This window comes from Cyrtonyx montezumae, unplaced genomic scaffold (genome assembly GCF_038088225.1).
Source record: "Cyrtonyx montezumae isolate F1298 unplaced genomic scaffold, pur_monq_1.0 scaffold_5, whole genome shotgun sequence".
Taxonomy (NCBI): domain Eukaryota; kingdom Metazoa; phylum Chordata; class Aves; order Galliformes; family Odontophoridae; genus Cyrtonyx; species Cyrtonyx montezumae.
The window spans coordinates 1036845-1062337 of record NW_027072056.1 but is presented as its reverse complement, the minus strand read 5'-3'; the positions used below and the strand labels follow the sequence as shown (position 1 = coordinate 1062337).

The window sequence follows — 25493 nt, the reverse complement described above, 5'->3', positions numbered from 1 at the left end:
GGAAGAGCACCTGGATATTCAGTACTAGGCCAAGAGCAGAGCAGCCCCTCCAGCAGGTTGGGTGCACCTGAACAACCTCTGCAACCCACAGCCAAAAGCCAGGTGACCATGGCCCCACTGTGCTGCAGAGCCCTGGCTTAGCTCTGCTACTCACTTGCATCTTGGAAATCCACATCATTCCCGATGTTGGCGTTGCCCAGCCGGTTAGTCATGATCTTCAGCTGCATGATTTGCTGGCGAATGGTCATATCTGGCTTGGTGATGTCGACCTCCACCTCTGGGTTGTTAATCTGATTAGCTAAGCCATCCCCCATCACTTCGGGTAGGTAACTGTGAAAGAAGGAAAGAAGGGTTACACATCTGCCCCCAGCTAAGCTCAGTTCTCCCCAGTACAGATACCACTGACAGTGCAGCCTCTGTGAAGCACAGTCAGTGGTGCTGGGTTGTTGAACAGCCCCAGCCAGGGAAGGAGGCTGAGTGCCTCTGCCTGCAAGGTGCCGAGCAGCAGGGGCTCCACAGATGGCCACACCAAGGCTGCAGGGAGCATATCCTGCACAGGAAGGCTCCTGTGTTGACACAGCTGGCTCTAGGGATGGCCAAGCTCTGCTACCATGGTGAGAATCCATCAGGCCACCTCAGTTTCTGGGAGGTGCAGCACCACTGTCCCAGTGTGGGAGAGGCTTCCTACACTAGGGCTGCATGCAGGGCTGAGAGATTGCTCTCAGGCTGGTACCCACGGAGCTACAGTGACACTGAGGAAAAGCTCTGCCCATACAGGAGGCTGAGGTGCACCTTCTTTGCTGCTCTGGTTACATGCTGCAGGGACTGGCATCCTGGGCTGGCTGAATCCCCCTGCCTCAGTAAGATCAGACAGCTTCCTAGGAAAGCTTCACTGTACTGGGGGTTATCATCTGGCACTGTGCTGCTCCCTCCTTCAGTGCCTTGCACATCTCTCCTCAGTGCTATCCTTCATCATCAGCCAAGGGTGGGAGGTGTTTCTGCAGGTGCTGCATGTCACCCAAGCATGGTTAAAGGACCTACATGCAGTTCTCAGCAGCAGTTCTGGAGTTTGGGAGGTAAATCCAGCTCTTCTGTCTCCTGAATGCATGTGGTATTGCAAAATTGCTTAATTAGTACAAAACTACACAGTCATTTCGTGGCAAATGCATCCTGATTCTTAACCATCGAACGTACAGCGAAACAACAACAGGATTGAAATTCCCAGGCATCAGTGTCAGAGGAAAAGCAACATTTCTCTGATCAGGGACAGACCTTTCCTCTCAGTGTGAGTAAGCAGAGGTGGCTGATGAAGCATAACCTCCTTTTATTAAACCCTACCTCTCCCACCACCCTGCAACATCTCTCTCTGGGCACCACGACCCTCTCCATACCTGCCCTTGGTCATCCCATTCCAACACTTGTCATCTGCTGCTGAGCTGGCCATTACTTTTTTGCTGCACAGGACGCCAGGCAGGGTGATCCAGTAAGACTTGAGAGCCGTCAGATTCCCTTTGGCATCCAAAACCTATAAACAAAGAGGATGCTCAGGGCCAGGACAGGCTACTTTTTTCATCTTACCACCAGTCTGATTTTATGCAGACAGGCAAGTGTACTCTTGTACTTTCTCCTAAAGACCAACCCTCAACCCAAGCACCCAGAGCTGAAGAGTACATGCCAGTGATTGTTCTGGTACTGTGGAGACGATCAGAAGATCCTCTTCTGGAGAATAAGGGCAATGCTGGGAAGCAGCCTGACTGGGAGCCAGCAGAGGTCTGTTGGGATGGGACAGGAGGACTGCAGGGCCTCTGAAATGTGGGGCCGTGGCACACCACGCAGCCTACCATCCACAGAATCCAAGACCTCCACAGAGGACATGTTGTTCGTGGAACAGCAAAGCCACAGGCCTCAGAAACACAGTGGGATTGCCCACCCCAGAGACAGGGACCTCATGTCCCATTCCCCATATGGATGCACTGCACAGGCACGGCCATCCTGGCACGCCAGCAGCAGAGCAGCTCGGGAGGCAAACTCACCAGCATCTCCAGTGCCACTGCAGAGGATTTGGCTTCCAATGTGACCTTCCCCCGCCTTTTCTTGTCCTCACTGCTGGAGCCTTTTGTGCTGATTTTGGGATTTCCACAGCCTTGGAAAACCTGAAAAACAAACCAAATTCTCTACCCCATGCTTGATACTATTTCCTTAATTAATTTGGACTCCACAAGTAATTTTTCTTTTTAAATGTCTTATCTTTCCCAATTGCATGATCTCTGTGAGTCCCGTTTAGTTTCTGGCCAGGTTACTCTTGTTCCAAGACTTATTTTTCTCTTACTGTAATTGTTTTTGATTACTGCTATCATGCACAATGCTCAGCACAAACACAAAATTAGAACGTTTTTGAATGAGTCACTAATGTTGATATTAAATTACAGCTAGCAATTTATCTGTTCCTGTTATGATTTGAAAGTAAAATTCTGGGAAGTCTGAGAAGAAGAAGATGGGAGTTGCTCACGTTCGTGACATCTGTGGCAAGGGGCTTTCTAACTACAGAGCATGTGAGCTTCCCCGATTAGGACAGTAAGCAGATGGGTGACTATCCCTAGTGTCTCTCATGATGTGCAAACACACTTCAGCAAATAAAATCCTCTGACTAGGAGAGCACCAAGTGAGTGGATATGTCAGGATATGACAGAGGTTGGATGTTCCAAGGCCAAATGAGGACACCAAGTGGATTTCTCTCTTAACTTTGGGTACTTCCTGTCCCTGTCACCCTACCTACCAGCCAGGCAGCCTTCGTAGCTGAAGGAGGGCAGCAGCCTGGGCTAGTTCTGATCTCATCTGACAGTGATACTCCACCAGATCATTGTGTGGTGCTCAAACCAGAGCTTGAAGCTGCAGTAATTTGCAGCTCCAAACATCTGCTAGCAGTGCCACCAACAAAGATTGCCATGTTCACCCGGCCATTATCTTACTGAGAACTTTATCAAATATGTTTTGTTTTTCCAGTCAAACACTGACTACACTAGACTATTTAATCCTTTTTGATTTTACCATATGTCCCTTGGAAACACCCTTCTTTTCAGATGATGTCATCATAGGCTTGCTTTTATTTGTACAATTTCTTCCAACCTACTACTAAGAGAATCTTCCATGTTAGAAAATAAACTTAAATGAGTACTTGGATACATACTCCCATTAGTGCTGTGATTTGTGCTAGTGAATTCCTGCTTGGTTAAGCGATACTTTTGTCCCTTCCCCTCTTCAAGATCCAGTTAGGGCCTGCTACACACCTTTCACCTGCATCTTGGCCCTAACTGTGGGATAGCTGCAGGGCTCAGGGAAAGCCTGGGCAGAATCAGAAGCCCTGGAGGTTATCTCACCTGCAGCTATAGCAGTGATGTGATTAACTGGATAAATACACACAAAAAATAGAAGACCAACAGAAAAAAATCTTCATGATACCTTCTTGAAAGACAGGTGAGCATCAGGAGAGCCTCTCCAGATGGACTGCCAAACTGCAGCTCTGTCCCACAGACACAGCCTGATAGCGTGGTGTTTCTATTGCAGAACATCACCTCAGGCAGGCTGAAGCAGCTGCCTTCTGTTGCTAGTGTAAGAAGGACTGTGCACTTCCTCTAAATGCCCCAGCTCAGTCAAAATACTTCAAGGCTCTTCAGACACAGAGGAACCTGACAGCAAATACACCATGTCACCCACAGTCACTGCACATACAGTCCCACCTGCGTGTCTGTACCTAAGGAAAGCTGACTGTGGCAGAGAGGAGCATTTAGAAATACCTGATAAGGTTTTTCTCTGCCTAAGACAATGCTTTCTTATCATTAAAAGACCATGCATCTCATCTCTCTTTCTTCTTTCATCTCCTTTAGTTAAGTTCAACAGTGAGAACAAAAAGCATTGGATCCAGGCAACTACATACGGTGTATCCTCAGCCAGGCCCACACACACACTCTTACCTTGGCTGTGATTGAATCTTTGTTTTCTTGCAAGTTAGAAATAGCTTCAGAGATCCTCATGTGAATAGTCCCTATTACTGTGTCTACATTGTATGGTCCATCAATCCGATCAGCCACGGCGACCAGGGCATCTGGTAAAATAACACAGAGACATCATCAGACAAAGCATGTTAAAGCTCACGCCCATGCTCGGGGCGGCTGGCCTATTGGAAGACTTGCTGGAGGATAACTCTCCATTTTCACTGCTCTTCAAACCTATGCTCATTTTCCTCCAGATCGGACAGCTGTCAAAAGGGTGGATGGGTGCCAAAGTACCGGATGTGAGCGACAGCTTCTGTGGCAATGAAAGAGTAAGAAAAGGAAATATCACGCACTAAAGGCTGAAGAGCAGACTGTGAAGCCCACAGCTGAACTGATCAATGGGACTGAGTATGACTGGGGTGTGCCTATTGCTCTCAGCTCCCCTTAGCTCTGCTCCTGCCTGACCTGGAAGTGCCCGCCAGCATAGGTGCTTTGGGAGGATGCCTGGCTTACAAAAAGTAACCAGCCTCTGCCTATGGAGATTTTCAGCACTCTGTGGATCTAAAGCAAAGAAAGACTGTCTGCACACAAGGCACGGAGCACTGGGGAATGCTGGCACAGAGAAAGCTGACATCCTCGGTGTCCAGCCAGAGCTAAGCAGGAGTTCTGGACAGGTCCCAGACTGGTCTTAGATACCTAAATTCGGATTGTAACCAGGGCTAATTTTGTCAGTCAAAAAAGCCACTGCTAAGCTGCCTCTGCCTCAATTTTCTACCACTTCTGTTCTAGTAGCCTGGAGGCCAAGCCATGTGTAAGCCTCATCAGGATTCAGAGACTTAGCAGTTACTTGTGACCTCAGATGGCTCCAGTGTGGTCTTGCACTCCCCAGGACACACCAAATGCTTCCTGGCAGAACCAGAGATCTGGCACGGAGCAGGGGTGGCCCTTGCTCATCTAGAACAGAAAGTGCTTCATGTCCCTGCAGTTTCTCCATATGGAAGAAAACACCTGTGATGGCTTCATGTTGATTTTCCTTCTCTGGACAAAGAGGGTCAAATCCCAGGGTCTAGGCTGAAAAACTGCATGGTCCATAAATGAACTCATTCCTGAGCAGTGATTAATTTTCTGTCCTAGATCCTGACACCTTCCCCATCAGGCTGTCAAGATGCTATCACAGCAGATGGTGTGATGTTGCAGAAAGCTTATTCAGCACATGTTCATTCTGCCGATATTCATGAGCAATGAAATCACCAGGTGAGTTGTGTCCAGCAGTTCAACAGAGCATCAGTAAAACATTATCTTTTGTCCTACACCACCCCATAGTGTGTAGTGCCACCTGTGATACTGCTTTAAAGCACTGAGCTGCACAGCACTTGTCCTGTGAGCAGGGGTCCAGCCAGCCAGGCCGCAAACAGGGACCACCATCACTTCAAACATGCTAGGAAAGCATTCAATCCCTTGTCTGTGCAAAGCAGTAGGACTTGGCAGAAAGGCCCCAAGTGTCTTCCATGAGGAGATGTTGTACAGAGGCACTAGTTCCACAGTGGAAGCTTTATGTTACCAAGGGTGGCCTGATCCTGAGCCCACTGCATGCACAGCCCTCAAATATATGCTCTCTTTGCTACTGCATGGCGAAATGTTCAGGTCCTTGCTGCTCTCACAGAATGATCAACCTGGGCAAGTACTAGAGAGGGGCTAGCACAAATCCTCAGAAGATACCAGATCTTGCCTACATAGCTCACACTCCATGCTATGGTCTCTAATGTAGGATTTAACAGCATGCACAGACACAGCCTGGAAATTTTATGGATTTATTTTCAGCACTTAAAGAAGTATAAAAGTTTTGCTCATTAGCATAAGCAGGAATGGAAATGGGCCTGAGTTTCTGAGTTCATGTGCTCTTTTTTTCCTGTAATGCAGTCCTATGGCAGCATTGATTTCTAAAGCTGAAAACAGGAATGTTTTTGTGTTCTGGGAAATAACATCAGGGAGCTTGCAGTTCAACTTTGCTGCCACTGAGGGGTTGCAGTGTCATCTTCAAGACTATATTTTCAGGCAATCATAGTCTGCAGATGCACTAATGTTGAGATAGAGATATTTTAATCAAAGGCTGCATGCCCAAATTAGTGATAAATTATATCTGACCCTTTACTACAAAAATCTTTAGTTTAACTTACCCTAACTTGTCAAACTGAAAGAGAAACACTGTTGTAACCAAGTCCTCTCCAGCTACGTGGAAAGATCTAAAGGTAAAACACGGACAATGACAGGGAACTTCTGCCTTTTCTTTCATGTTTTGCTCCAGTCCTTGATCAAACGATGACCTCTGGCAGTAAAACATACAGCTGCAACCAGAAGGAAGCTCCAGTTTCCTTCCAGCCAACACCTCCTGACAAGATCACTGTCCCTTGGGTAAGAGGAACCCTCACTAACTGCAAAACACAATCCTGTCAAACCACGGGAGTGACGAGCTGACCTTTCAGGAGCTGGGCAGTCACCCTGTCAAGAGAGCAGTGACAGCTAACAGTTGGCTTGCTGTGGTCAGAGAGGACAAAGCTTTGTCAAAATCCTGGTGTAAACCCTTGGGGAAGGGAATATTCCTCCCTCTCTTCTGTAGCAGGCTGCCAATGGCAAGTACATCCAATTAACCACAGCTCATCGCCACTCGGTTCGTTAGCTCCTGGCAAGAGGCAGGCAGCTGGATGATGCGTCCCACTGAGCACAGGCTTCTGAGGGCAGCAGTGGGTTCCTTACTTGGCAACATCCCCTGAGAGGGAAGCTACACTCCTGGAGCTACAGCAGGGTTTTTGATGTTAACACTCCAGCCAAAATGCACATACAGCCTGGGAGAGAAACAGGAGCTTTCTGGGCATGCAAAGAGCAGTGAGAGCCTTCCTGATGGGAGCAGCCTCCCCAAGCAGACTGCAGCAGGGGAGAGGCTGTGCTGTAACACCATCACACCATTTTCTAAATGCTGTCCCTCACCAGCCTCACACCACACACTGCAGGTCACTCCTGGCCGCTGTTCACACTCAAGCCAGTGGTCACAACCTCCGGAAAAACAGCTGAATGATACACAAGGTCCTACAAGAGATGCCCAGGTCTGACTGAGATGCAGAACTGCCTGGTAGTTCTCTGCTCTGGGTTGCACAGGGTATCAGATCACACCATCACAATGATATTTCTGGCTTTCACTTCAAGGAAATGGACACCTCTACACATACTCAGCCCACCTTAAGAAGTACCCATCATCTTAGCTGAGTGACAAGATAAAAGTGAATTGAGCTCTTTTCTCATTTAAAATACAAGCCTAATTTTTCCCATCCCTCCTGTGACCTGTAACCTCTCCCTCACATGTATTTAAGAGGGCTCTTTCCATTGAGAAGTATACAATTCTGACTCCTCTGCTCTCTACCCATGGAAAAAGTTTATGGCTTCACGTTTCTAGGCCACATCCCAAGGAAGGCTACCAGGGATTCCCATGTGCTCACACATGCTGTGGTATGTATGAGGCAGCAGGACCTGTCCAAACGCCTCAGCCTTTGGGAGGAGAGGACAGAAAACCAAAATGCAATATGTGGGCAACACCAGGTGAGGATGGGGAAGATGGGAAGACCTGAACCCTCTGTTAGCCAGCCCAGTAGCACTTCCTAATGGTATTAAAGCCCAGAAGAACGTCCTGCAATAGATTCTAGACTTTATATAAGGCCACCTTACCCATCAGGTACTTCCACTCGGTGTTCAGGTCGGCTTGGTTGGCCAGGCAGCCCTTCACCACGTTGAGGCAGTAGTTGCTGCACGGCTTCACGCTGGCCATGCCCCGGCAGTGCGGGCAGTAAATCAGCTTCATGACAGCGCGGGTGCACTCGTGGCTGAGGGACACCTGGGGAGATGGAGCAGAGTCAGAAACAGGGGCAGCTGAGGGGGGGCCTGATCCATCGGCGTGCCCTGGAAGGCAGATGGCAGCCCAGCTGTGCCACTTTAACCAAACATCTCGCATGGCAAAACACAGGCCTGCAGGCAGAGCCCCGGCCTCTGCAGCACAGAGGTCCCCTTGGTGCCTATGACAAGCCCCATAGAGGTGCTGATGGAGATCTCTGCTTCCCTGTCTTACCACTAAGTGCTTCCTCTCTTCTCCATCTTTACTTGCACCCATTTCCAATTCTCTAATCAAGCTTACAAAAGAATTGCTGGAGTGGTGGAAGCCAAGCTACTCTGCTTTGAAAGCAGGAGCGTGGAGTTACCATGATGTCACTCCCTGCAGGAGAGTGCAGGGTTAGGGTTAGAGCCTTGCTGCTGCTCCTGCCCTGTGGCCCGGCCTCTGACCCGCAGGTGGCATCTCCATGCATCAACCTGAGCCTGGCCAAGCATTCAACCTCCTAGCAGAGAGGATAAATACTGATTTTGGCTGGGGAAGAGACCACGCTCCTCTCCTTTTCTCCAAGGAATTATGCATACTGCCTGTTCACAGAGGTGAACAGAAAACAGAGGGAAGAGAGTGCAGGAAGAGCAACGTCAGAGTGTGTTCTGCACTTGTTTCACTCGGCAGAGTTCAGTTTCCCATCATCCCAACCAACCTGGCCCTGGGCTTCTGCTCCCTGCAGCACAGAGCAGAGTGAAGGCCCACAGAGCTCCTCCCTGCTCCTGCTGGGGTTCTGGGGGCACATGCAGGAACAGAGCCTTCCAGCACCTTAGTCCTTGCTGAAGTGAACTTCCCCTTTTGTTCAGGGAGCACCTCTCCCACAGCAGGCGCAAGCACAGCTGCCCTGATGGGCCCTTTCCCAGGAAGGGGTTTTATTTTGGTTGCCACTGCTGAAGTACTTCTAGTTCAACTGACATGCTCTGGAAAAGCTGAAACAGAAAGCAAAGAATTCCTGAGTGGCTTGGGCTGGAAGGGATCTTAAAGCCCATCTGGTTCCAGCTCCTGCTGCAGGCAGGAGTGCCACCAGCTAGATCAGGGTATGGGTACAATGCCTGGTCCTGCCCCCTGCCCACCAGCCTGAAGCAACCAATGCAACAAGGACAAAAATAAATAACAGTACAACAAGCCCCCACCCATCTACCACCAGCACTTTTAGGGCTGGTTATCCTGAACCAAACCTCACCGGAGATTGCCATGAGGACTCTACTTCTCCCACCACCCCGACACACACCCACACCATGGGAGTGAAGCATCCCATCTCCAGGATGGGGAAGCAGAGACATCGATGCTTCCTTGTTCTTCTGCCCTTCAGCCTCCAAGGGGCCCTGTGACATCTGTCCACCCACCCACCCAGCAGCCCACTGGGGGCATGCAGCGACTGATGGAGCAGTGGGACATATTCTGCAGTTGGTGCAGCCTGCTGGAGGCAGCACGTGGCCTGTAGCTGAACAAAAGGCCAGCAGCACGTGCTCATCTCTCAGCGACCTGCACAGCTTAAGGATGCAGCGCAGTAACTTGTCTGAGTACCACCAACCCAGCCCAGCCTGTGGCTGCCCAGGGCCTTGTCACCGCAGAGGACCTGCATTGCACCACCTGGGAAACATCAAGTCCTCAGGGCTTGGGGGTTTTCCCAGCTGCTGGCAGACAGGTAGGGCACACCCAGCCCTGCTGTCCCCTCACTGCTCCAGCAGGACCTGCACACATCAGCCTGCGGCTCAGCCATGGGGCATGCTTACCAAACACTGCACGGCGTGGGACGCAGCTACTGGAGCTCACCTTTCAAAGACACGATTTTCAACTAAATCATCTGTGTAATCACCTTGATTCCCCATGTTGATGTGTTCTGCTTTAGCTTTAATGGGACCTATAGTCCTGCCTTAGCTCAGTGACGTAGAAACTGCATCGAGATGCCAAGAAGAAATGCACGTTACACTGGAGAAGCCGCTTACCCAGGACCCAAAAAAAGAATGTTACTGAGAGATATGGCTTGGAGCCAGGGCACTCCTCATTCAGCTGCCAGATATAAATAAACATGCCAAACAAAGCCAAGCCCAACTTAAAAATACATTATTTCTATGTCACTGCTCAGCTGAAATCTGCATATTCTGCTCCGATCCCAGCGACAGTAGTGGGAGCAGTGCCTGAAAGTGCAAATCCAGTGATGAAGTGATAAGGAAAAAATGTTATCGTCTAAAAAATACCCCAAACGGGGGACAACTTGGTCTTGAGCAATGAATCACTTTAATTAAAGCTACGTTACAGCTGGAGATACAGCAGCTGATTCGAGTAGCAATGAGCTAGTGTAATGGGAACAGGTGGCTGCGGCACACAAAGCCCCGCACCACCACCAGCACTGACATTTCAGGGAGGCTGTCATCAGGTATTATCCCGTGACTGTGCCTTGCACCGGCATCTGAGCTCTGTGCTTTTCCATGGCTGCTTTCCAAAGCCCGATGTGCCCATGCACGGCTGACGGAGCCACCCAGCCAGCTGCCAATTGCTGGAGGCAAGGACTTGGCCGGAGCAGAAAACAGCCTCCTGCATGCCATGTCTGGAGCAGGGGGGAGCTCGCAGCTCTGCAGGGCTCGGGGCACCAGTGTGCAGTGCTGGGACTCACTGTGTGCTGCGTGGCACTGCCAGCTGCAGAGGGGACAGCAGGGAATGAGCACACAGGGAGATAATACCAGAGAGAATTGAGAGCTCACGGAGTTCTCGGCATTCAAACTGGCATTTGTTTCCCTCAATTTTTCCCCTCCTGAGCAATGTTTAAAACAATTACAGTAAAATGAATAACTTTTGCAAGCAATTTGCTGAGAGGATGGGCTGGGGGATTAGTCCCAAGCTGGGTTCCTTGCAACCACCCCAAACAATTTAGAAAACATTCAGCCTGAAGGCTTCTAACCAAGATGGCTCCTGCCAAGCAGCTTATTAATATGCTTCCAAAGCACAGACTCAGAAATGCAGGGGTTGAGGGACAAGCAGCCAGCCCCCTCGTCTGCCTGCACTGAGACATGTGAAAGGGGAACAATGTTATCTGATTACCTAAAACATGGGGTCCAGAATTAACTTCTGAAATGAAGACACAGGGGAGGCAAAGCTGCTCATGGAATGGGAAAGGCAGCTCAGCCACAATGAGGGGGACTGAAGGTACCGAAGTGTGGACGTGCTGGGGGCTCCCGTGTCCACAGGACAAGCCAATTATTTTCAGCAGAACTGGCTGGAAAGACCAAAGAACAAAGTCTGGGATGTAAAGAGCATGGCCTTGGGGACTAGTAGGAAGGCATGTGGCAGAGCAGCACTGAACTGCTATGAGGCAGCGTGTGCAGCAGGTTCAGCCCTACAGCACAGCTCCTTGCACCCGCTTGGAGGTCCTTGGCTGCTCCACACCCACGCCCCGCAGACAAGCTGCAGATGCTTTTGAAATGTTGGCTTAGACAAAGGGAAAGGAAAAGAACAATAACCACTCCACCCAAATCCTTTTTCCTTTTGAAGCCTCACTTGAAAGCAAATGAGAACCTGCAGCCTAGCTGCAATGTGGAGGGACTTCTTGGCCTTCAGGGGCCTTTAAGAGCATCTGAAAGGCATTTAACACCAGCGGAACAAGAGGAGCTCTTGCTGCTCTGTTCCTATCCCTGCTCCTCCCCAGGCTGCTGTGAGCCATCTGTGCCTCGCGCCCTGGGGGCAGGTGCAAGGAGGGTCTGGGAGGAGGAAGAGGATGGCTGGTGGAAGAAGGCCAGGACAGCCTGCCAGGCCTGTGGCTGAGGCACAGTAGCTCTGTGGGCTCTCTCTGCTCTGCTCTGGAGTTTCCCAAGAGCTCCCTGCTTGGAGCAGCTCAGGCCGTGCCTCCTGCCCACCCCTCCCACCAGCAAAAGGGCAGCAGGGCACTGCAGCACCTGGGGGCTGCCTGACACTGTGTGAGACCACTTAGGTGAGAACAAAATGCCTGTGTCAAATGTACATCAGATCAGGCCTGCACATATTCACAGGTGTATTTTTCCACGTGGAATGTCTTACTGTTTGGATGGCCATTTTAACCCCCAGCACCGTTGTGAAGCTCATGCTTCTGAAGCCAATTGATGCTTACTTAAAGCCTGCAGGTCAGGGGCAGCTCTCCGCACCTCTGCTGTGAGAAAACACAGCAGATCTACAGTTTGCTGCTATTCTTGTGCCCCTTTTATTTTCACATTTCATCTTCACAGCCTCTCTGAGGAAGGATCCTCAAAGCACTGTGATCAAAGGAAGAGGGGGTGCTGTGATTTCCACCTCCAGGTGTGAGCTGCACATCAGGGCCCTGGCTGCTTCGAGCATGGACGGGGCTGTGAGTGCCCACACCATGTGGCCAGCAGCTGCCTCGTGCACATTTGTGACAGTCCTGCTGCAATTAGCACCTTGGTGCATGTTAAACAAACCAAGATTTCCCACATAAAACTCTGAAAGAAACAGCTGCAGGGCTGATGGAAATATGATGCTTTCAGAGTCTAATGAATTGTATAATCGTTGCAGTCATTACTTTGCATCTTCCTTACAGAAATGCGTGGCAGTGAGTCCATGAAGCATGGTGGGTTTTAAGCCTCACCAAGCCCATCATTCAAGGTGCATCAACCATGTTTCCAAAAACTCTTTTGAGGAATCTGAAAGCAAGTCACAGCTTTAGGATGCAGCAGCAGGCATGGCTGCTCTCTGTGCTCAGCTCGGCTTAGGGTGAGGACAAAAGCTGGTGCCAAAGCCGTGCCCTTCGTGCTCCAGTGGTCCAGAGCCAGTACTAAGCCTGAGGACAGACAGACTGCCTGGCTCCACCCTGAGTGGGACAGATGCGAGGCCAGCCCGGTGGCCAAATGAGCATTCTGCAGACTCAGAAAAAAAGTAAAAGAATTAATGAAAGCTGGTGCACCCCAACCAACCGCAGGCAGCGCAGCAGGGAGCAGTGACAGCCTGGCAGCCAGCAGCACGGTGCCTGCAGCGGGCAGTGCCGATGTCAGCAGCTGCAGGAGGAAGCACAGCATGAAGGGATAGCAGCAGACAGGACCCTCGGAGGTCGTGGGCCTTTGTGTCCAGTGCCCACCTGCCTCCAGATCCTAAAGGAAGACTGATGAGTAAGGATGGGCAGCCTTCTTGCTGCTCTACCACTGTCCCTCCTCTGATGCACTGATTTCCAGCTGGAACAATTTTCAATCCCCTGGAAACCTGATTCAATTGCCTTTTAACCAGCAGGTAAATACATCTTTTTGTCTTCACTATTTATATTATATTCTGAGTACTTACAGGCTTTTGTGGATAGAAATACTAGAAATACCTGAAAAAAAAACCAAAAACAAAAACATAAGGAACCACACAGCTTACTCTGAATCTGTCCAAACAAACTCAAACCTCACTGCCTAACTCTCCTCAGCTTTACTTGGTGATGGAATGGAGCAGAGAGCTCCAAGAGGGATCTGCAGGGGATGCAGCAGTGGGTGGGTGGGTGCTGCCTTGAGCAGCCACTCTCTGCTCAGCCCTGGGAAACAGCTCTGGGAAAGGGACATCAGAATTCTGGGTGTCAGGACGGAATCAGGCTGACTGAGAAATCCATTTGTAACGTTTCATGCCATGCAATTCCAGGTACTTGGAGAACAGGAGACATCACCAAAGGCAGCCCTGACATTGCAGCCTGACCTGGTGGGAGGTGTCCCTGGCCATGGCAGGCAGTTGGGACTGGGTGGGTTTTAAGGTCCCTTCCAACCCAAGCGACTGTGTGTGATTCAGTGAGAGACCCAGGCTGAACTCCTGGATGAATGCTGTCTTATCAAGACCTGCAGAGCTGTCTCTAGGTGAAGGTGCTTCTGCCTGAACACAAGGGTTTGCTGAACCCCAGGGGAGCACACAGATGATCTCTCTGAAAGAAATGCAACCTCCTGGTGAGAGCATGTACCAGGGGAAAGCTTCTGTCCCTGTGAAGCAGCACTTCAACTGGAGAGAGATTTTACTTCAACATCTTTACAGCTCCCTGAGGCTAAGGCAGGCTGTGCAGAACAGTGTCTTGCTGTCAAGTGTTGTACCACAGAAACACACCTCTGCTGCGGAATGAAAAGCCCCAGAGTGAGAGAGAGTTGGGATGGCATTCAGGGATAAGGAAATAATAAATACTGCCCCAGCACAGGTTGCACAGGCAGGAATCCAGGCACGTCCAGAGAAGGAGATCCACCACCTCTGTGTGCAGCTCCAGTGCTCCATCACTGCACTGTGAAGAAGTTCCCACACACATTGGTGCAGAACTTCCTATGCTTCAGTTTGTGGCCATTTCCCTTCATCCTATCCCACACACTGCTGAGAAGAGTCCAGCCTTGTTCATTTGTTCCTCAGATATTTATAGACGTGGATCAGATCCCCTCTGAGCCTTCTTTCCTCAAGGCTGAGCAGCCTCAGCTCTGTCAGCCTTTCCTCATGAGGGAGGTGTCCCACGCCCTTTATCATCTTTGTAGTCCTCCCGTGGACTCTTCCCAAGAGATCCCTGTCTGTTTTGTACTGGGGAGCCCAGAACTGGACACAGTACTGCAGATGAGGCCTCACCAGGGCAGAGCAGAGGGGAAGATCACCTCCCTCAATCTGCTGGCCACGCTCTTTTTAATGCACACAATCAATACAAAAATTCACTACAAAAGTGAAAGCCTTTAGGTGAAATAAAATCTAATATTATGGTTGTGTGTACTTGCTACTGATGCTCTGAATAAAGATAATACTCTGAAAGGATGGAGATGTGTCACATGTGGACATGGGATAGGAATTCATTGTGCCTGAGCTGTTTTAGCAAAGTGATTTCCTAAGTGTGAGAAAAGATTTTATATCCTTCATTTTATTCAGTCAATTTTATAGCTAGTTCACCCAAGACAGAAGTCAGCTGCATGTCCTTCCAGGCTATGAAAACTCTCAGGGCATGAGTGACGGCCAGAGCTGTAAGGGAGATGAGAGCTGGGGATGATCTTACTGTCTTTGTTAAACTTTTGTCTTGGCAGAAATGTAAAGCATGCTAAGATAATCATTACTTTCCATATGTATCCAGCACGTTCATTTAACTATTAAAAACAGTTCTACAAATTCTATTTTGGGGCCTTTTTAATTGGAATTCAGTTTCAATCCAAATGTTTCTTGACCCACCATGTGTTTAAAAATTACTCATATGGTAAATAGGAAAGCTGTCATTTACCTTATACTAACTGAGAAGTTTAAAAAAGAAGACTGGTATGGATGGTAAGAGACAGTATTGCTTAAATAAAACTGTACTTGTAGATGACCTTCTCTCACAACTGCTGCCATCCTTGCCATCTCAGTTTTGCTTCCCCCCCCACAGTACCTCAACCCCACAGGGGCACGTTCCTGCCCTCGTTGCTGAACAATGCCAGGGCTCAGGCTCCATGTGGGGCCCCGAGCAGCAGCTGGAAGCCAGCAAGCCCCCAGCACCGGCCTTCACCTGTTCAGATGAAGCTCAGAGTTGCAGCAAATGCTATTTTTGAGCAGCTGCCAACAGCACAGTAAAAGAAAAGAATCCTAAACAGCCAGCATGACTTCAATAAGGGCTTCGACTGCTCACAGAGCAGTGGCCCTCTATGATGGAATGACAACATTGGTGGACAAAAGAAGGACAGTTACTACCATCTATCTAAACTTGTGCAAGGCCTTTGACGTGGTCTCACGCTACGTTCTTATCAATAAATTGGAGAGATATGGATTTTAAGGCTGGACTACTTGGTGGATAAGGAATGGGCAGTAAGGTCGCAGCCAGAGGGCTGTGGTCAACAGCTCTATGTCCAGGTGGAGGCCGGACACAAGTGGTGCCCCCAGAGGTGTCTTGGGGCTGGTGCTCTTCAACACCTTTATCAATGACATAGACAGTGGGACAGAGTCACATCAGCAGTTTGCAGATGACACCAAGCTGAGTAGTGCAGATGACACAAAAGAAAGAAGGGACACCATCCAGAGGGACCTGGACATGCTCAAAATGTGGGCACAAGAGAACCTGATGAGGTTTAACTACACCAGGTGCAAGGTGGCAATTCTAGATATGAGTAAAGACTGGAGAAAAACTCATTCAGAACAGCCCTGTCCAGAAGGACTTGGGGGTCCTGATGGACAAAAATGAGCTGGACGTGAACTAGCAGTGTGCTCTTGGAACCTGGAAGGCCAACAGTACCCTGGGCTGCATCAACAGAGGGGTGTCCAGCAGGGAGAGGGAAGGGAGTGTATCCCTGTACTCTGCCCTTGTGAGACTCCACCTGCAGTTCTGTGCCCAGGACTGGGGCACCCAGCACAGCAGTGGGTCCAGAGGAGGGCCACGAGGATGCTCAGAGGCCTGGAGCAGCTGTCCTGTGAGGAAAGGCTGAGGGAGCTGGGGTTGTTTAGCTTGGAGAAGAGAAGGCTCTGAGGAGATCTCACTGTGCCCTTCCCGTTCTTGAAGGGAGCTTACAATCTGGGGGCAGAATGACTCTTTACACAGGTTGATAGTAATAGGACAAGGGATTCCCCTTTAAACTAAAAGAGTGGATATTTAGGTTACATATTAGGAAGTAATTTTTTCATTAGAGAGTGGCAAGGCACTGGAACATGCTGCCCAGAGAAGCTGTGGGTACTCCATCCCTGGAGGCTTTCAAGGCCAGGCTGGATGAGTTCCTGGGCAGTCTGATCTAGCAGGTGGCAGGGGGTTGGAAATGGATTATCTTAATATCCTCTCTGACCTAAGCCATTCTGATTCTAACCAAATTGGGAATATTTTGTCTCTTGCCCTGCAATGCAGTGAGAGCCACGTGTCACTGGGGGATCCCCTCACTTTGTGTGCCCTGGAGTGGACCAGAGTGACTGTGCCTGAACAGCTAGGACAGCAGTAAAGGTGAAATGTTCTTGCCACTTCTCTCCTGCTGCCCTCCATCTCTTTATGCCCCACAGAGCTCCTGCTCCCTGCATCCCATCCCTGTGTGGCTGGCCACGTGCCAACAATGCCATTTAATAGAGTTGAGGAGCTCTTCTGAGATTTGCAGCTAGACGTGCAAATAAAAACAAATTAATCTGATTTTTCAGAAGCTTAGGGCTAGATAAGTTATTTCTGTATGGCTCCTTCAGCAGGCTGTCCCCACACTTCCTGATCAAAGCACTACTGCTCTGTGTGCAACTTCAGCTCCAAGAATTACTTTTGGATAACTCTATCAGCTGCCAGGAAAGTCCAATCCTGGTCTCTATTAACATCTTGCAGGCTTTATCCTACTGTTATAAATATAGAGCAAGATGAGAAGCGAATAGCCCCAAAGCTGCAGTTGTGGACCCTGTCCACACTGAGGAGGAAGCTCTGTGGCTGTAGTCATGGGCTGTGGGCTGGGACAGCCCTTCCTTTTAGTGTGCAGAGAACTGCTGCTGGCTGGGTAGGGGCTGTCAAGAGGGGAATGAGACAAACAGCTCTGGGGTAGAAGCTGGAACTTGTCAGCAGGACACACTATACCTGCTCACTGACAAAGGCTTTTGCTGAAAGTCCCTCAGAAGACAATGCTTGGCTTCTCCTGCTCCTGACCACAGTCTCTGTAATGCTCTGCATAGTGCGCAGTCACCAGCACGTCAGTGACAGCACTTCACTCCATGTAGCACCAGATGTAACTGGATAAACCACACCTTTTATTTTAGGTATGGTTGAGGACTACCAGGGCATCCACAAAATACATCCAGCATTCTCATACTCTTTGCTTTAAGCAGACCCACTCATGAAGATGGGGGGAAAATGGGCTGGTTTTGGCCTTTGATTCAAAATGAGCTCTCACTGTGGGCTGGCTGAGCTTTTCTGACTCAGCTCCTGCAGGCTGTGTGACAACAGCAGCATGCCAGGTTAACTGAGAGCCCTGGGGAGAGGAGCATGGGGGAATGAGGTGGGATGGATGCCTCGGAAGGTGGGGAGGCAGAGGAGTACCTGCCCTCTGCTCCAAGTCCAGTAACAGGTTACTTCTCCTCAAGAGCTGTGTGATAAGAAACCAAGAGTAAGAGCGTTCAGGAAAGGGGTACCAGAACTGAAATCCCACGGGAGGAAGCCCGTGTGAATCACAGTATCAGAGAAGGAAAACTGCACATCAGTGTCTCAGGTCCTCTCCCTCTGACACCAGGACTGCAGCTGACCCCCCAGTCTGCTTCACCCACCACACTTGGCACAAGGCAGAATCATAGCATGCTGGCATGCTCTCTGCCAGTCGAAGGATTGATGAAAACTGTTTCATTTTGATCTACCTGAAAATACACCGTTCTCTTCTTTTATCTGTCTTAAGTGCCAGAAGAGTGTGATGTTAATGAGACATACAAAGGCTTTTGGGTAGCGGAACGGTTTTATGGCCCCACACTGATAAATTAAGGCATTTGTCACTGTTACCACGTTAATGTTTCCTCCTGAGATCAAAGTCTGGATTTGCTGTCTCAGATAGTACCATCCTCTGCTACACATTACTTTTCAAGGAAATTAACTGCGATTCTGTATTTTGCATTCAGTTTAATCACTCCCTGATTTTCATGCCTGCTGATAGCTATCTCCACATGCAGTGAGCAAGCCATATTTTAGTGTGGATTTTCCCTTTTCTACCTGTGTGAAATGCCCGAGTATCTTGTTTCACCACCTCCTCAGTCTGAAAGGCTTCTGCAGTAAAGAATACAGACAATTTCCTTTCTCCCGAAACCCTGGATTCAGCCACACTAATTTATGTTTACATAGCGCCCTTCATCCCTGAAGATCCCAATGCACTTTTCAAACTCACCTCCCTGTACACAGAAGTGGTAGAAATGCACACAGCTACAGAAACAGATGCAGGAATCCTGCCAGCAGCCACCAAAACGCATCTCTCTGCACTCCTGGCAAACCACTCTCCATCAAGGAGAAACTAAGGCAGCGTAATTTAGAGGCATGTCATTTCCCTGCCAGAGAAATGTGAGGAGTCCGGACAAGCAACAAAAGAGCTTTGCAGCCTGGGTGATGGACATCTCCTCGACACCCTGCTGCACAGGTTGAATTGAGTTAAGGTCTGATTTGTGGTGAATAATGCCTTGCTACTCTTGCAGGCACTCCCAAAGCTTGCAGAGGTCCATGCTTGCTGCTCCCTTCTACTGATGGGCTACTCTCAAGCAGTCCGTTTTACAAAACTTAAAAATACCTACCTGCTTTGTCATGAAAACTTAAGAGCAAATAAATCCTCCTGACCCAAAGTAGTTGACAGGCTCTGGCCAACTGGGGGTTGGAGGAGAAGGGAGAACCCCCACATACCTGAGAAACCTTTTTGACCACGTCGCTTCCCACGAGGAAGCCCTGTGCGTAGGAACGTGCCACGATGAAGGCTCGTGTTGCCTTAACCTTCAGGTCCCTGGGAACTTCCCCGAAGGGCTTGTGCTGCTCTGCGTGTTTCACCATGCAGTCCAGGTACTCGTCAGTGATGTGGTACTGGGCATTCATCAGCTTGAAGAGTCGCTCCAGCAGGCGTGTCCAGAATTCATTGAGGGCCTCTTCCAAGTTGATGTTGGAGCCCCTGTAATAGCGGCGCAGCTCACTGTACAAGTCCTTGAAGACCTTCATGTTCTGAGTGTACAATTCCCCGTACAGGCTTGGAAAAGAATCATAAAGGGCTTTTTCTGACTTGTTCAACAAATCCTGGAAATAATCTGAAGAGAGAGGAAAGAAGAGGTCAGTTGGTCAAAGAGGAGCCTAGCGGGCCATGCAGTCCAGCAGCACAACTGCCCTGACATTAGCTGGCTGTAAAGGTTTTCCTCCAGCTGGCCTTCCCACCTGCTCAGCCTCTAGCCTCAGATGAGAAGAGTAAAGGAGAAACGCCAGTGCAGCCCCAGAGCACCACGGCCTGGTCCCATCCATGTCTCCAGTGGCCACGACTGAGGATACTGGCAGCTGAAGGCAGGCACCACACCAGCCAAAGCTCACAACCAGGGGCTTTGTGTTAGGCATGCTCAGCGCAGCCTGCGGAAATCTTACAGCAGCTGTGCACTGTCATCATCTGTGCCGTTCTGCAGCCTTCTGCCTGGCTAACCTTGGTGAGCCACATCTGTAAACTGCCATGAAAGTCATTCTGACATAGATTTGGTAGCATGGCAGATGCTAAACGCTTTTCTTCTGCACCCCAGGGCACAGACACATGCATAAGGTAGCAGGGAACAGCCAGGGGCACAACTCTGGCACACAGCAGGTGAGCAAGCAACTCCTGAGCTTGAATCTGTGCTGATGAAAGAGGTGCAAGACAACAGCATAAAACCCAGAGAAGAATGGTGCTAGTGTTAAGCAGGAGCAGCCACAGAGGTGCCACACTGAGAAGCAATGAACTGCATGAACTCCCACTGCCTTGCAGGAGGCTTCAGGAACCTGCTCGTCACACCAGGAATTTTCAGGCTAGCACACAAAACTCCAGCTGCTCAGTGAAGAAAACTTAGAAACTTAGGTGTCACTCATCTGAGGAATTGCTCATATAGCCGAGGAGCGAAGGGAACGTGCAATGCTGTTACTTCCAAGTTTTCCCTTCAGAATGCATCAGCTGGCACTGCTTCCCTACCCCGTTAACTTGCCAGAGCTGTCAGCCAGTGCTGCAGGAGGCACCCATCCTGAAGCACGAGCTGGATGCACCCAGGTGGTTTTGGAGCGAGGCCAGCAGTGCTGTGCTTGAGGTTCTCATCCCACTTGCCAATTTGCATCACGCTCTTATATAGGTACACACAGTGATATGGTTCCACAGCCTGGGCTCAGTGTGCACACATGTGACAGAGGTGTGACTGCAGTGGGGCCAGGTGACACACTGTGCTCTTCCCCCAGCACCTGGGGGTGCTCCCATTCCCCTCATGATGGCTCCCTTCAGGCTGCACCGTGGGGAACTCATAGCAGCACTGGCCTGATTTAATTTACTGATTGACATCAGCAACTTCAATCATCACTCAAGTCAGCCAAGAGGAAAAAAAATGATTTGAATGATTATTTTCACTTCAATTACTTTTTAGGGCCTTTTTGAAGCAAACCTTATTATTCTATTCTTTAAATCTTTTTTTTTTTTGTGATGTATGATAAGCTCTAGTTGGAGGGAAACCATTATTCAATTAAAATGCACTAACAATCAAACAGCATGCTCTTAAGGTATATAAATGAAGTTCACTGTGCCAAGGCACAGAAGAAAAGAAAGAAAAGCTTCTAAAAATGCATAGTGCAGATAGAAAACTTTTTAAACAAAGTATTTTTTGAGGGAATGCCACTGACTACCATTAAACAGCTCTGAAATTGTATAGCCAATAAAGGCTCATTTCTACCTGCCTGATTCCCAGGACAGCCTTTCCTACACTACTACTTTCTCCTCTGTTTCTCAGATGTGAATGAAGCCAGAACCCAATGAGAGGAGGGAACAAACAAGAACACCTGCAGCTGCCCCACGGCTGCTAATGCAAACTGCTTCTGTGGATGAGTAGCCTGGCTCCTGCAGCCACCATCACGTTCTGCTTAACAGTTCACATCTTCCTTTAAGTGTTTTTGATGGTTTGTAAGCCAACTATGTCTTATCACAAAAAAAACCCAAAAATGTGTTATCTAAATTGAAATGTCGAATAAAAACTGGTTTTCAGATTTAGTTTGTGAAGAAATGCGTTCTCGTTCAGTCTTACCTGGGTGGCAGTGCACATCTCCTGGCAGTCACACGGGGATCCCCCATTCTCCCGGGGGACTGATTTGCATTTGTTTGCTCATCTTTCTGTTTAAAAATCATCTCTTGTCACTCACCATCACGAGGAAGAAAACACCAGCAAAACCAACAGCCTCATTTGTCTATTTAAGGCAAAATGACTTTTTCTTTTATATGGAAACAGCAGAAACAAGATGTATACCTTTCTATCAAAAAATGAGAAATTGCTCTCAAAAAATCCTACCTAATTAAGAGTTGATGAACTGTTACTTCTCACCTAAGTGAGAGAACACCAATTACAATCAATTCACTTGTGGCTGGTTCTCAGAAAGCTCTCCTAGATTTCACACAGTGAGAAAAAATATATCTACATTATCTAGGGAAAATTAATTAGCAATTAAACCTAAATGTGCTTGTGATGAACAGCGGATCTGGCAGGGAGTTGGGACGCACTCCTGGCAGCACTGGCAGGCACTCATAAGAGGGCTGTGCCAAGAGGGCTGCACAGAGCTCCTGCTGCCTGCCCCACACCTGGGCACGAGCCCAGCCTGCACAGCACTGCCTGCTCAGTGCTCCTGCTTTGTGTCGTTAGCTGCGTGGCACAGAGGAAGGCTGTGTGGGGCCTCAAGGCTGCTCAAGCTGATGGAGCACACCTCGGCACTCATCCTTACTGACCCTGGGTAGGAGGGATGGTTCAGCCCAGGTGACAGCCCACCGCCTGCACCCTGAGCTGGGGAGCTCTCGTAATCAGCATTTGTAGAGAAGGTGAAAGGTAGCCCTATGAGCTCATCTGTGCTCCTTTATTCTCACTGGGTCCACCACTCTGGGCCTGTTCTGGCTCCTAATGGACCATGTGGTGAGCAGCACAAGCAGGGCACAGGCACATGGACATACCCAGGGCTCCCTCCAGGACACGTCCTCACCATATCCCCACAGTCCCAAGGCCACAAGTTCTGCCACCTCCACCACATCCTCCTGGCCAGCAACAGCAATGCTCATGCTGTGATGGCTGCATGCCCTGCAGCTTGCAGCTTCCCTGCATCACTGCTGCTCTCATTGGGAACGGCCCACAGCCAGCAGGGTAACCACAGAGCACAGAGCCGGCTGCTCAGGGCATGATGCACCCGGTTCTTCTCGGCAACACAAGGAAGTGGGGATAGATTTTCTAGATCCATGCTGGAAACAAAGCAAATTTTCCTAGCTTCTGCCACACTTTCACAGTTTCCACATTTTCACAACTTTGCATTCAAACTAGGAAGCTGTGAAGGGTGAAGCAGGGCCTAGCCATTCCCTCTATGGAGATGGCGAGTTTTGAGCTCCCCTCCCCAGCACAAAGGGCTTTTTCCAAGCTCTCTGATACCATTTGATCACTCTACAACTGGAGCACACTGGGGTTTCTTCAACTGATGTGATGATGGAGTGGGAATGAATGTACGGGGAAATGAAGAGGCCATGAAGAGCATCCAAATGCTCTTCAGGCATGCAACACATCTGGCTTTCTTCAAAACACACAACATTTTAAAAGTCAGACCAGAAAAAAAATAAGAAAATTGGACAGAGGTGACTGAATTAATTTCAATCTGAGTATTGTTAAAGCCTTAAGCAGAAAATTGAAGAACAAAAGCTCTTCTGCACAAGTGGAAAGAGTACATTCAGATTAGAAGAGACGAGGGTGGAAAATACATTGCTCAGATGATGAGATGATGACATTATGCCAGTTTTCAAGGAGAAGCCCTTCCTGAAGGCAGCTTTAGCACTGGGTAACTGGGATCACCTCCACTCCTTCGCCTCCCCTTGCAGCAGCAGGAGCAGCACCCAGTGCTCTGCCCTGCCTCCCGCTCTCCCGTTTCCTCCTTCCTCAAGACAAGAGCAAACTGCTCCAGGACTGCAAGGTTCAATTTTGATTATGATTTTGAAAAGCCTTGAGTAGTTCCTGCGAGAGCCCCCAGCAACATACACTGGAAACATGTGGCACAGCAGTGCTGTATGGCAGCAGAAACACTAGCTTCATGCCGATACTAAAGCAGCTTTGGCACAGCAAAGCAAGATGAAAACTCTTCTAGTTCAACACTTTTGCATGGCAAGCTAGCTTGCAGTCAGAGGAGGAAGATGCATCCAATTCTCATGTTTGAGCAAATACACGAGTGTGGAGGCTTTCACAGGGGCCAGTGAAGGGTGGTCCAGGGAAATGTGCTTGCCAGTAACACTGCTATCATGTTTGTTTCAAAATGACTGTGCTAAGAAAAAAGAAAATAAGCCAACTCTGGGATGTTTTATACACCAGCAAAAGCAAGGGGAAGGAAAAATCCTGGAGACGCTTACTAGAGCAGACCTACTGCTTTGAACTGGCCGTGCTATTTTCTTGGGCTGAGCTCCCATTTCATATACTGCTGCGCATCCCAATGCCAATTTACTTTTCCAGTTAGTTTTAATGCTGCCCTTGAAATCAAACTAATATTAGAAGAGAATAATTTAGCAACAGATTTAAGCCATTAAAATCCAAATCTAATGCATTCATATCTGTTTTATTCATTTCAGCTAGGATGGTAATCTTTTATTCATAACATTGTTATTACTCATTATTAATTGAAGTACTACCCAAGCAGCTGATACTGGTACACCAGCACTGACAGGCTCTGGCTTGTACTTTAGCTGGGTGCTGTCAAATGAGGAAATGATGGGGAGGCCAAGGGGCTCAGGGTCTGTGTGTGGATAACCAGCACACAGCAACCCCAATTGCATTACCATTGGGGTTACCCTCGCTGCCTCACACCCCTGTGAAGCAGCTCCTCTTGTGCTGCATTTTCCCAGACCCCAGCCACTCCTGAAAACGCAGTCCCTGCCTGCATCACTCTCCCCTACGATGTCCCCTCCTGTTTGGTGGCTGAGACCTAAGAGGCATAATAACAAATCAAGACCACAAAAAGCCCAAACAAATGGAGGTAAAATTGGCTTCTATCTGCAAACCAGAGGATTAACAGAATAAACAAGTGCTCCAGAATGCACGAATTGTGATACTTGTAGGTAATACAAATGCTAACTCAGGATTCTCTCCAAAGAGCCTCTTCACATTTAAGGGGAAGATACCTGGGGGAGCCTAAGGACAGCAGGAACACAGGACTGCAAAGATGCTGTGGGTCAGTGAGCTGCCATGCTACTTAGTGCTCTCCTAAGCCTGCTCAGTGAGGATGAAGAGTACGGACTACCTATTGAAGGCTGGGCCAGAATGTCTCCTCTGAGGTGTGGACTCCTTTTCTTAACTTCTGGCCTACATTTATTCTTTTTTATTACCACCTTGATCTTTGCCAATGTGTGCCTCTAGTTTCAATACCGGGTTTTGTTACCCTGAGTTCTGAGATGCTCCTACCCCAAATCTGGTCCTTCTGCAGCAGCACTGCTGTGTCTCCACACAGGCAATGGTTCCTCCTGCTCTCCACACTCTGCACTCCCCTGGCTGTTCTTGTCACCTCTGCTGGGTGGCATTAACTTTCCCCAGATGTGAGTTATCAGAACTACAAAGAACATCTCCTTTTCTCCACCAGAAATAGCACTGTGAATACTGCAAAAAAGGTTCTTAGATGTTTTAGGAGCACATCACATTAGCATTTCACAGGTTCCTGCACCGACCGGTATGTACCCAACCCGCTCCTTTGCTGTTTCCAACCAATTAGCCCTCAGCTTTACACCTGCACAGGAATACTGAATATCATTCGATTTCTGCTATTTTAGCCTTTATGTCTGTGCACTGCCCTCTTTTCCAGTGACACCTGTTTCCAGAACCATTTCATCAGGGAAACTCATGAGCACATTTCTCATCATTTGTTCCAGTCTTTGCTGGAGCTGTCTCTGATGACCATTACTAGGATCTCACTCCAGCACAACAGCTCCTCTTTCAACAAATCTTGCTGTCTCCCCTCTAGCTAGGTCTTCACT

At 49.0% G+C, this 25493-nt stretch overlaps 1 protein-coding gene across 1 annotated transcript in view; it reads right to left on the bottom strand.

Annotated features, from left to right (window-relative positions):
* GPC1 (glypican 1) overlaps nucleotides 1-25493 on the bottom strand; it is a 162271-nt gene that overhangs the window by 1090 nt on the left and 135688 nt on the right. Inside the window, exons 3-8 of the mRNA XM_065747940.1 lie at nucleotides 19166-19557; nucleotides 7710-7875; nucleotides 3972-4102; nucleotides 2034-2153; nucleotides 1392-1525; nucleotides 155-330 (exon numbers count right to left, since the gene is read on the bottom strand). Coding sequence (XP_065604012.1) covers nucleotides 155-330; nucleotides 1392-1525; nucleotides 2034-2153; nucleotides 3972-4102; nucleotides 7710-7875; nucleotides 19166-19557 — 1119 coding nt within the window. The remainder of the gene's footprint in view (nucleotides 1-154; nucleotides 331-1391; nucleotides 1526-2033; nucleotides 2154-3971; nucleotides 4103-7709; nucleotides 7876-19165; nucleotides 19558-25493) is intronic.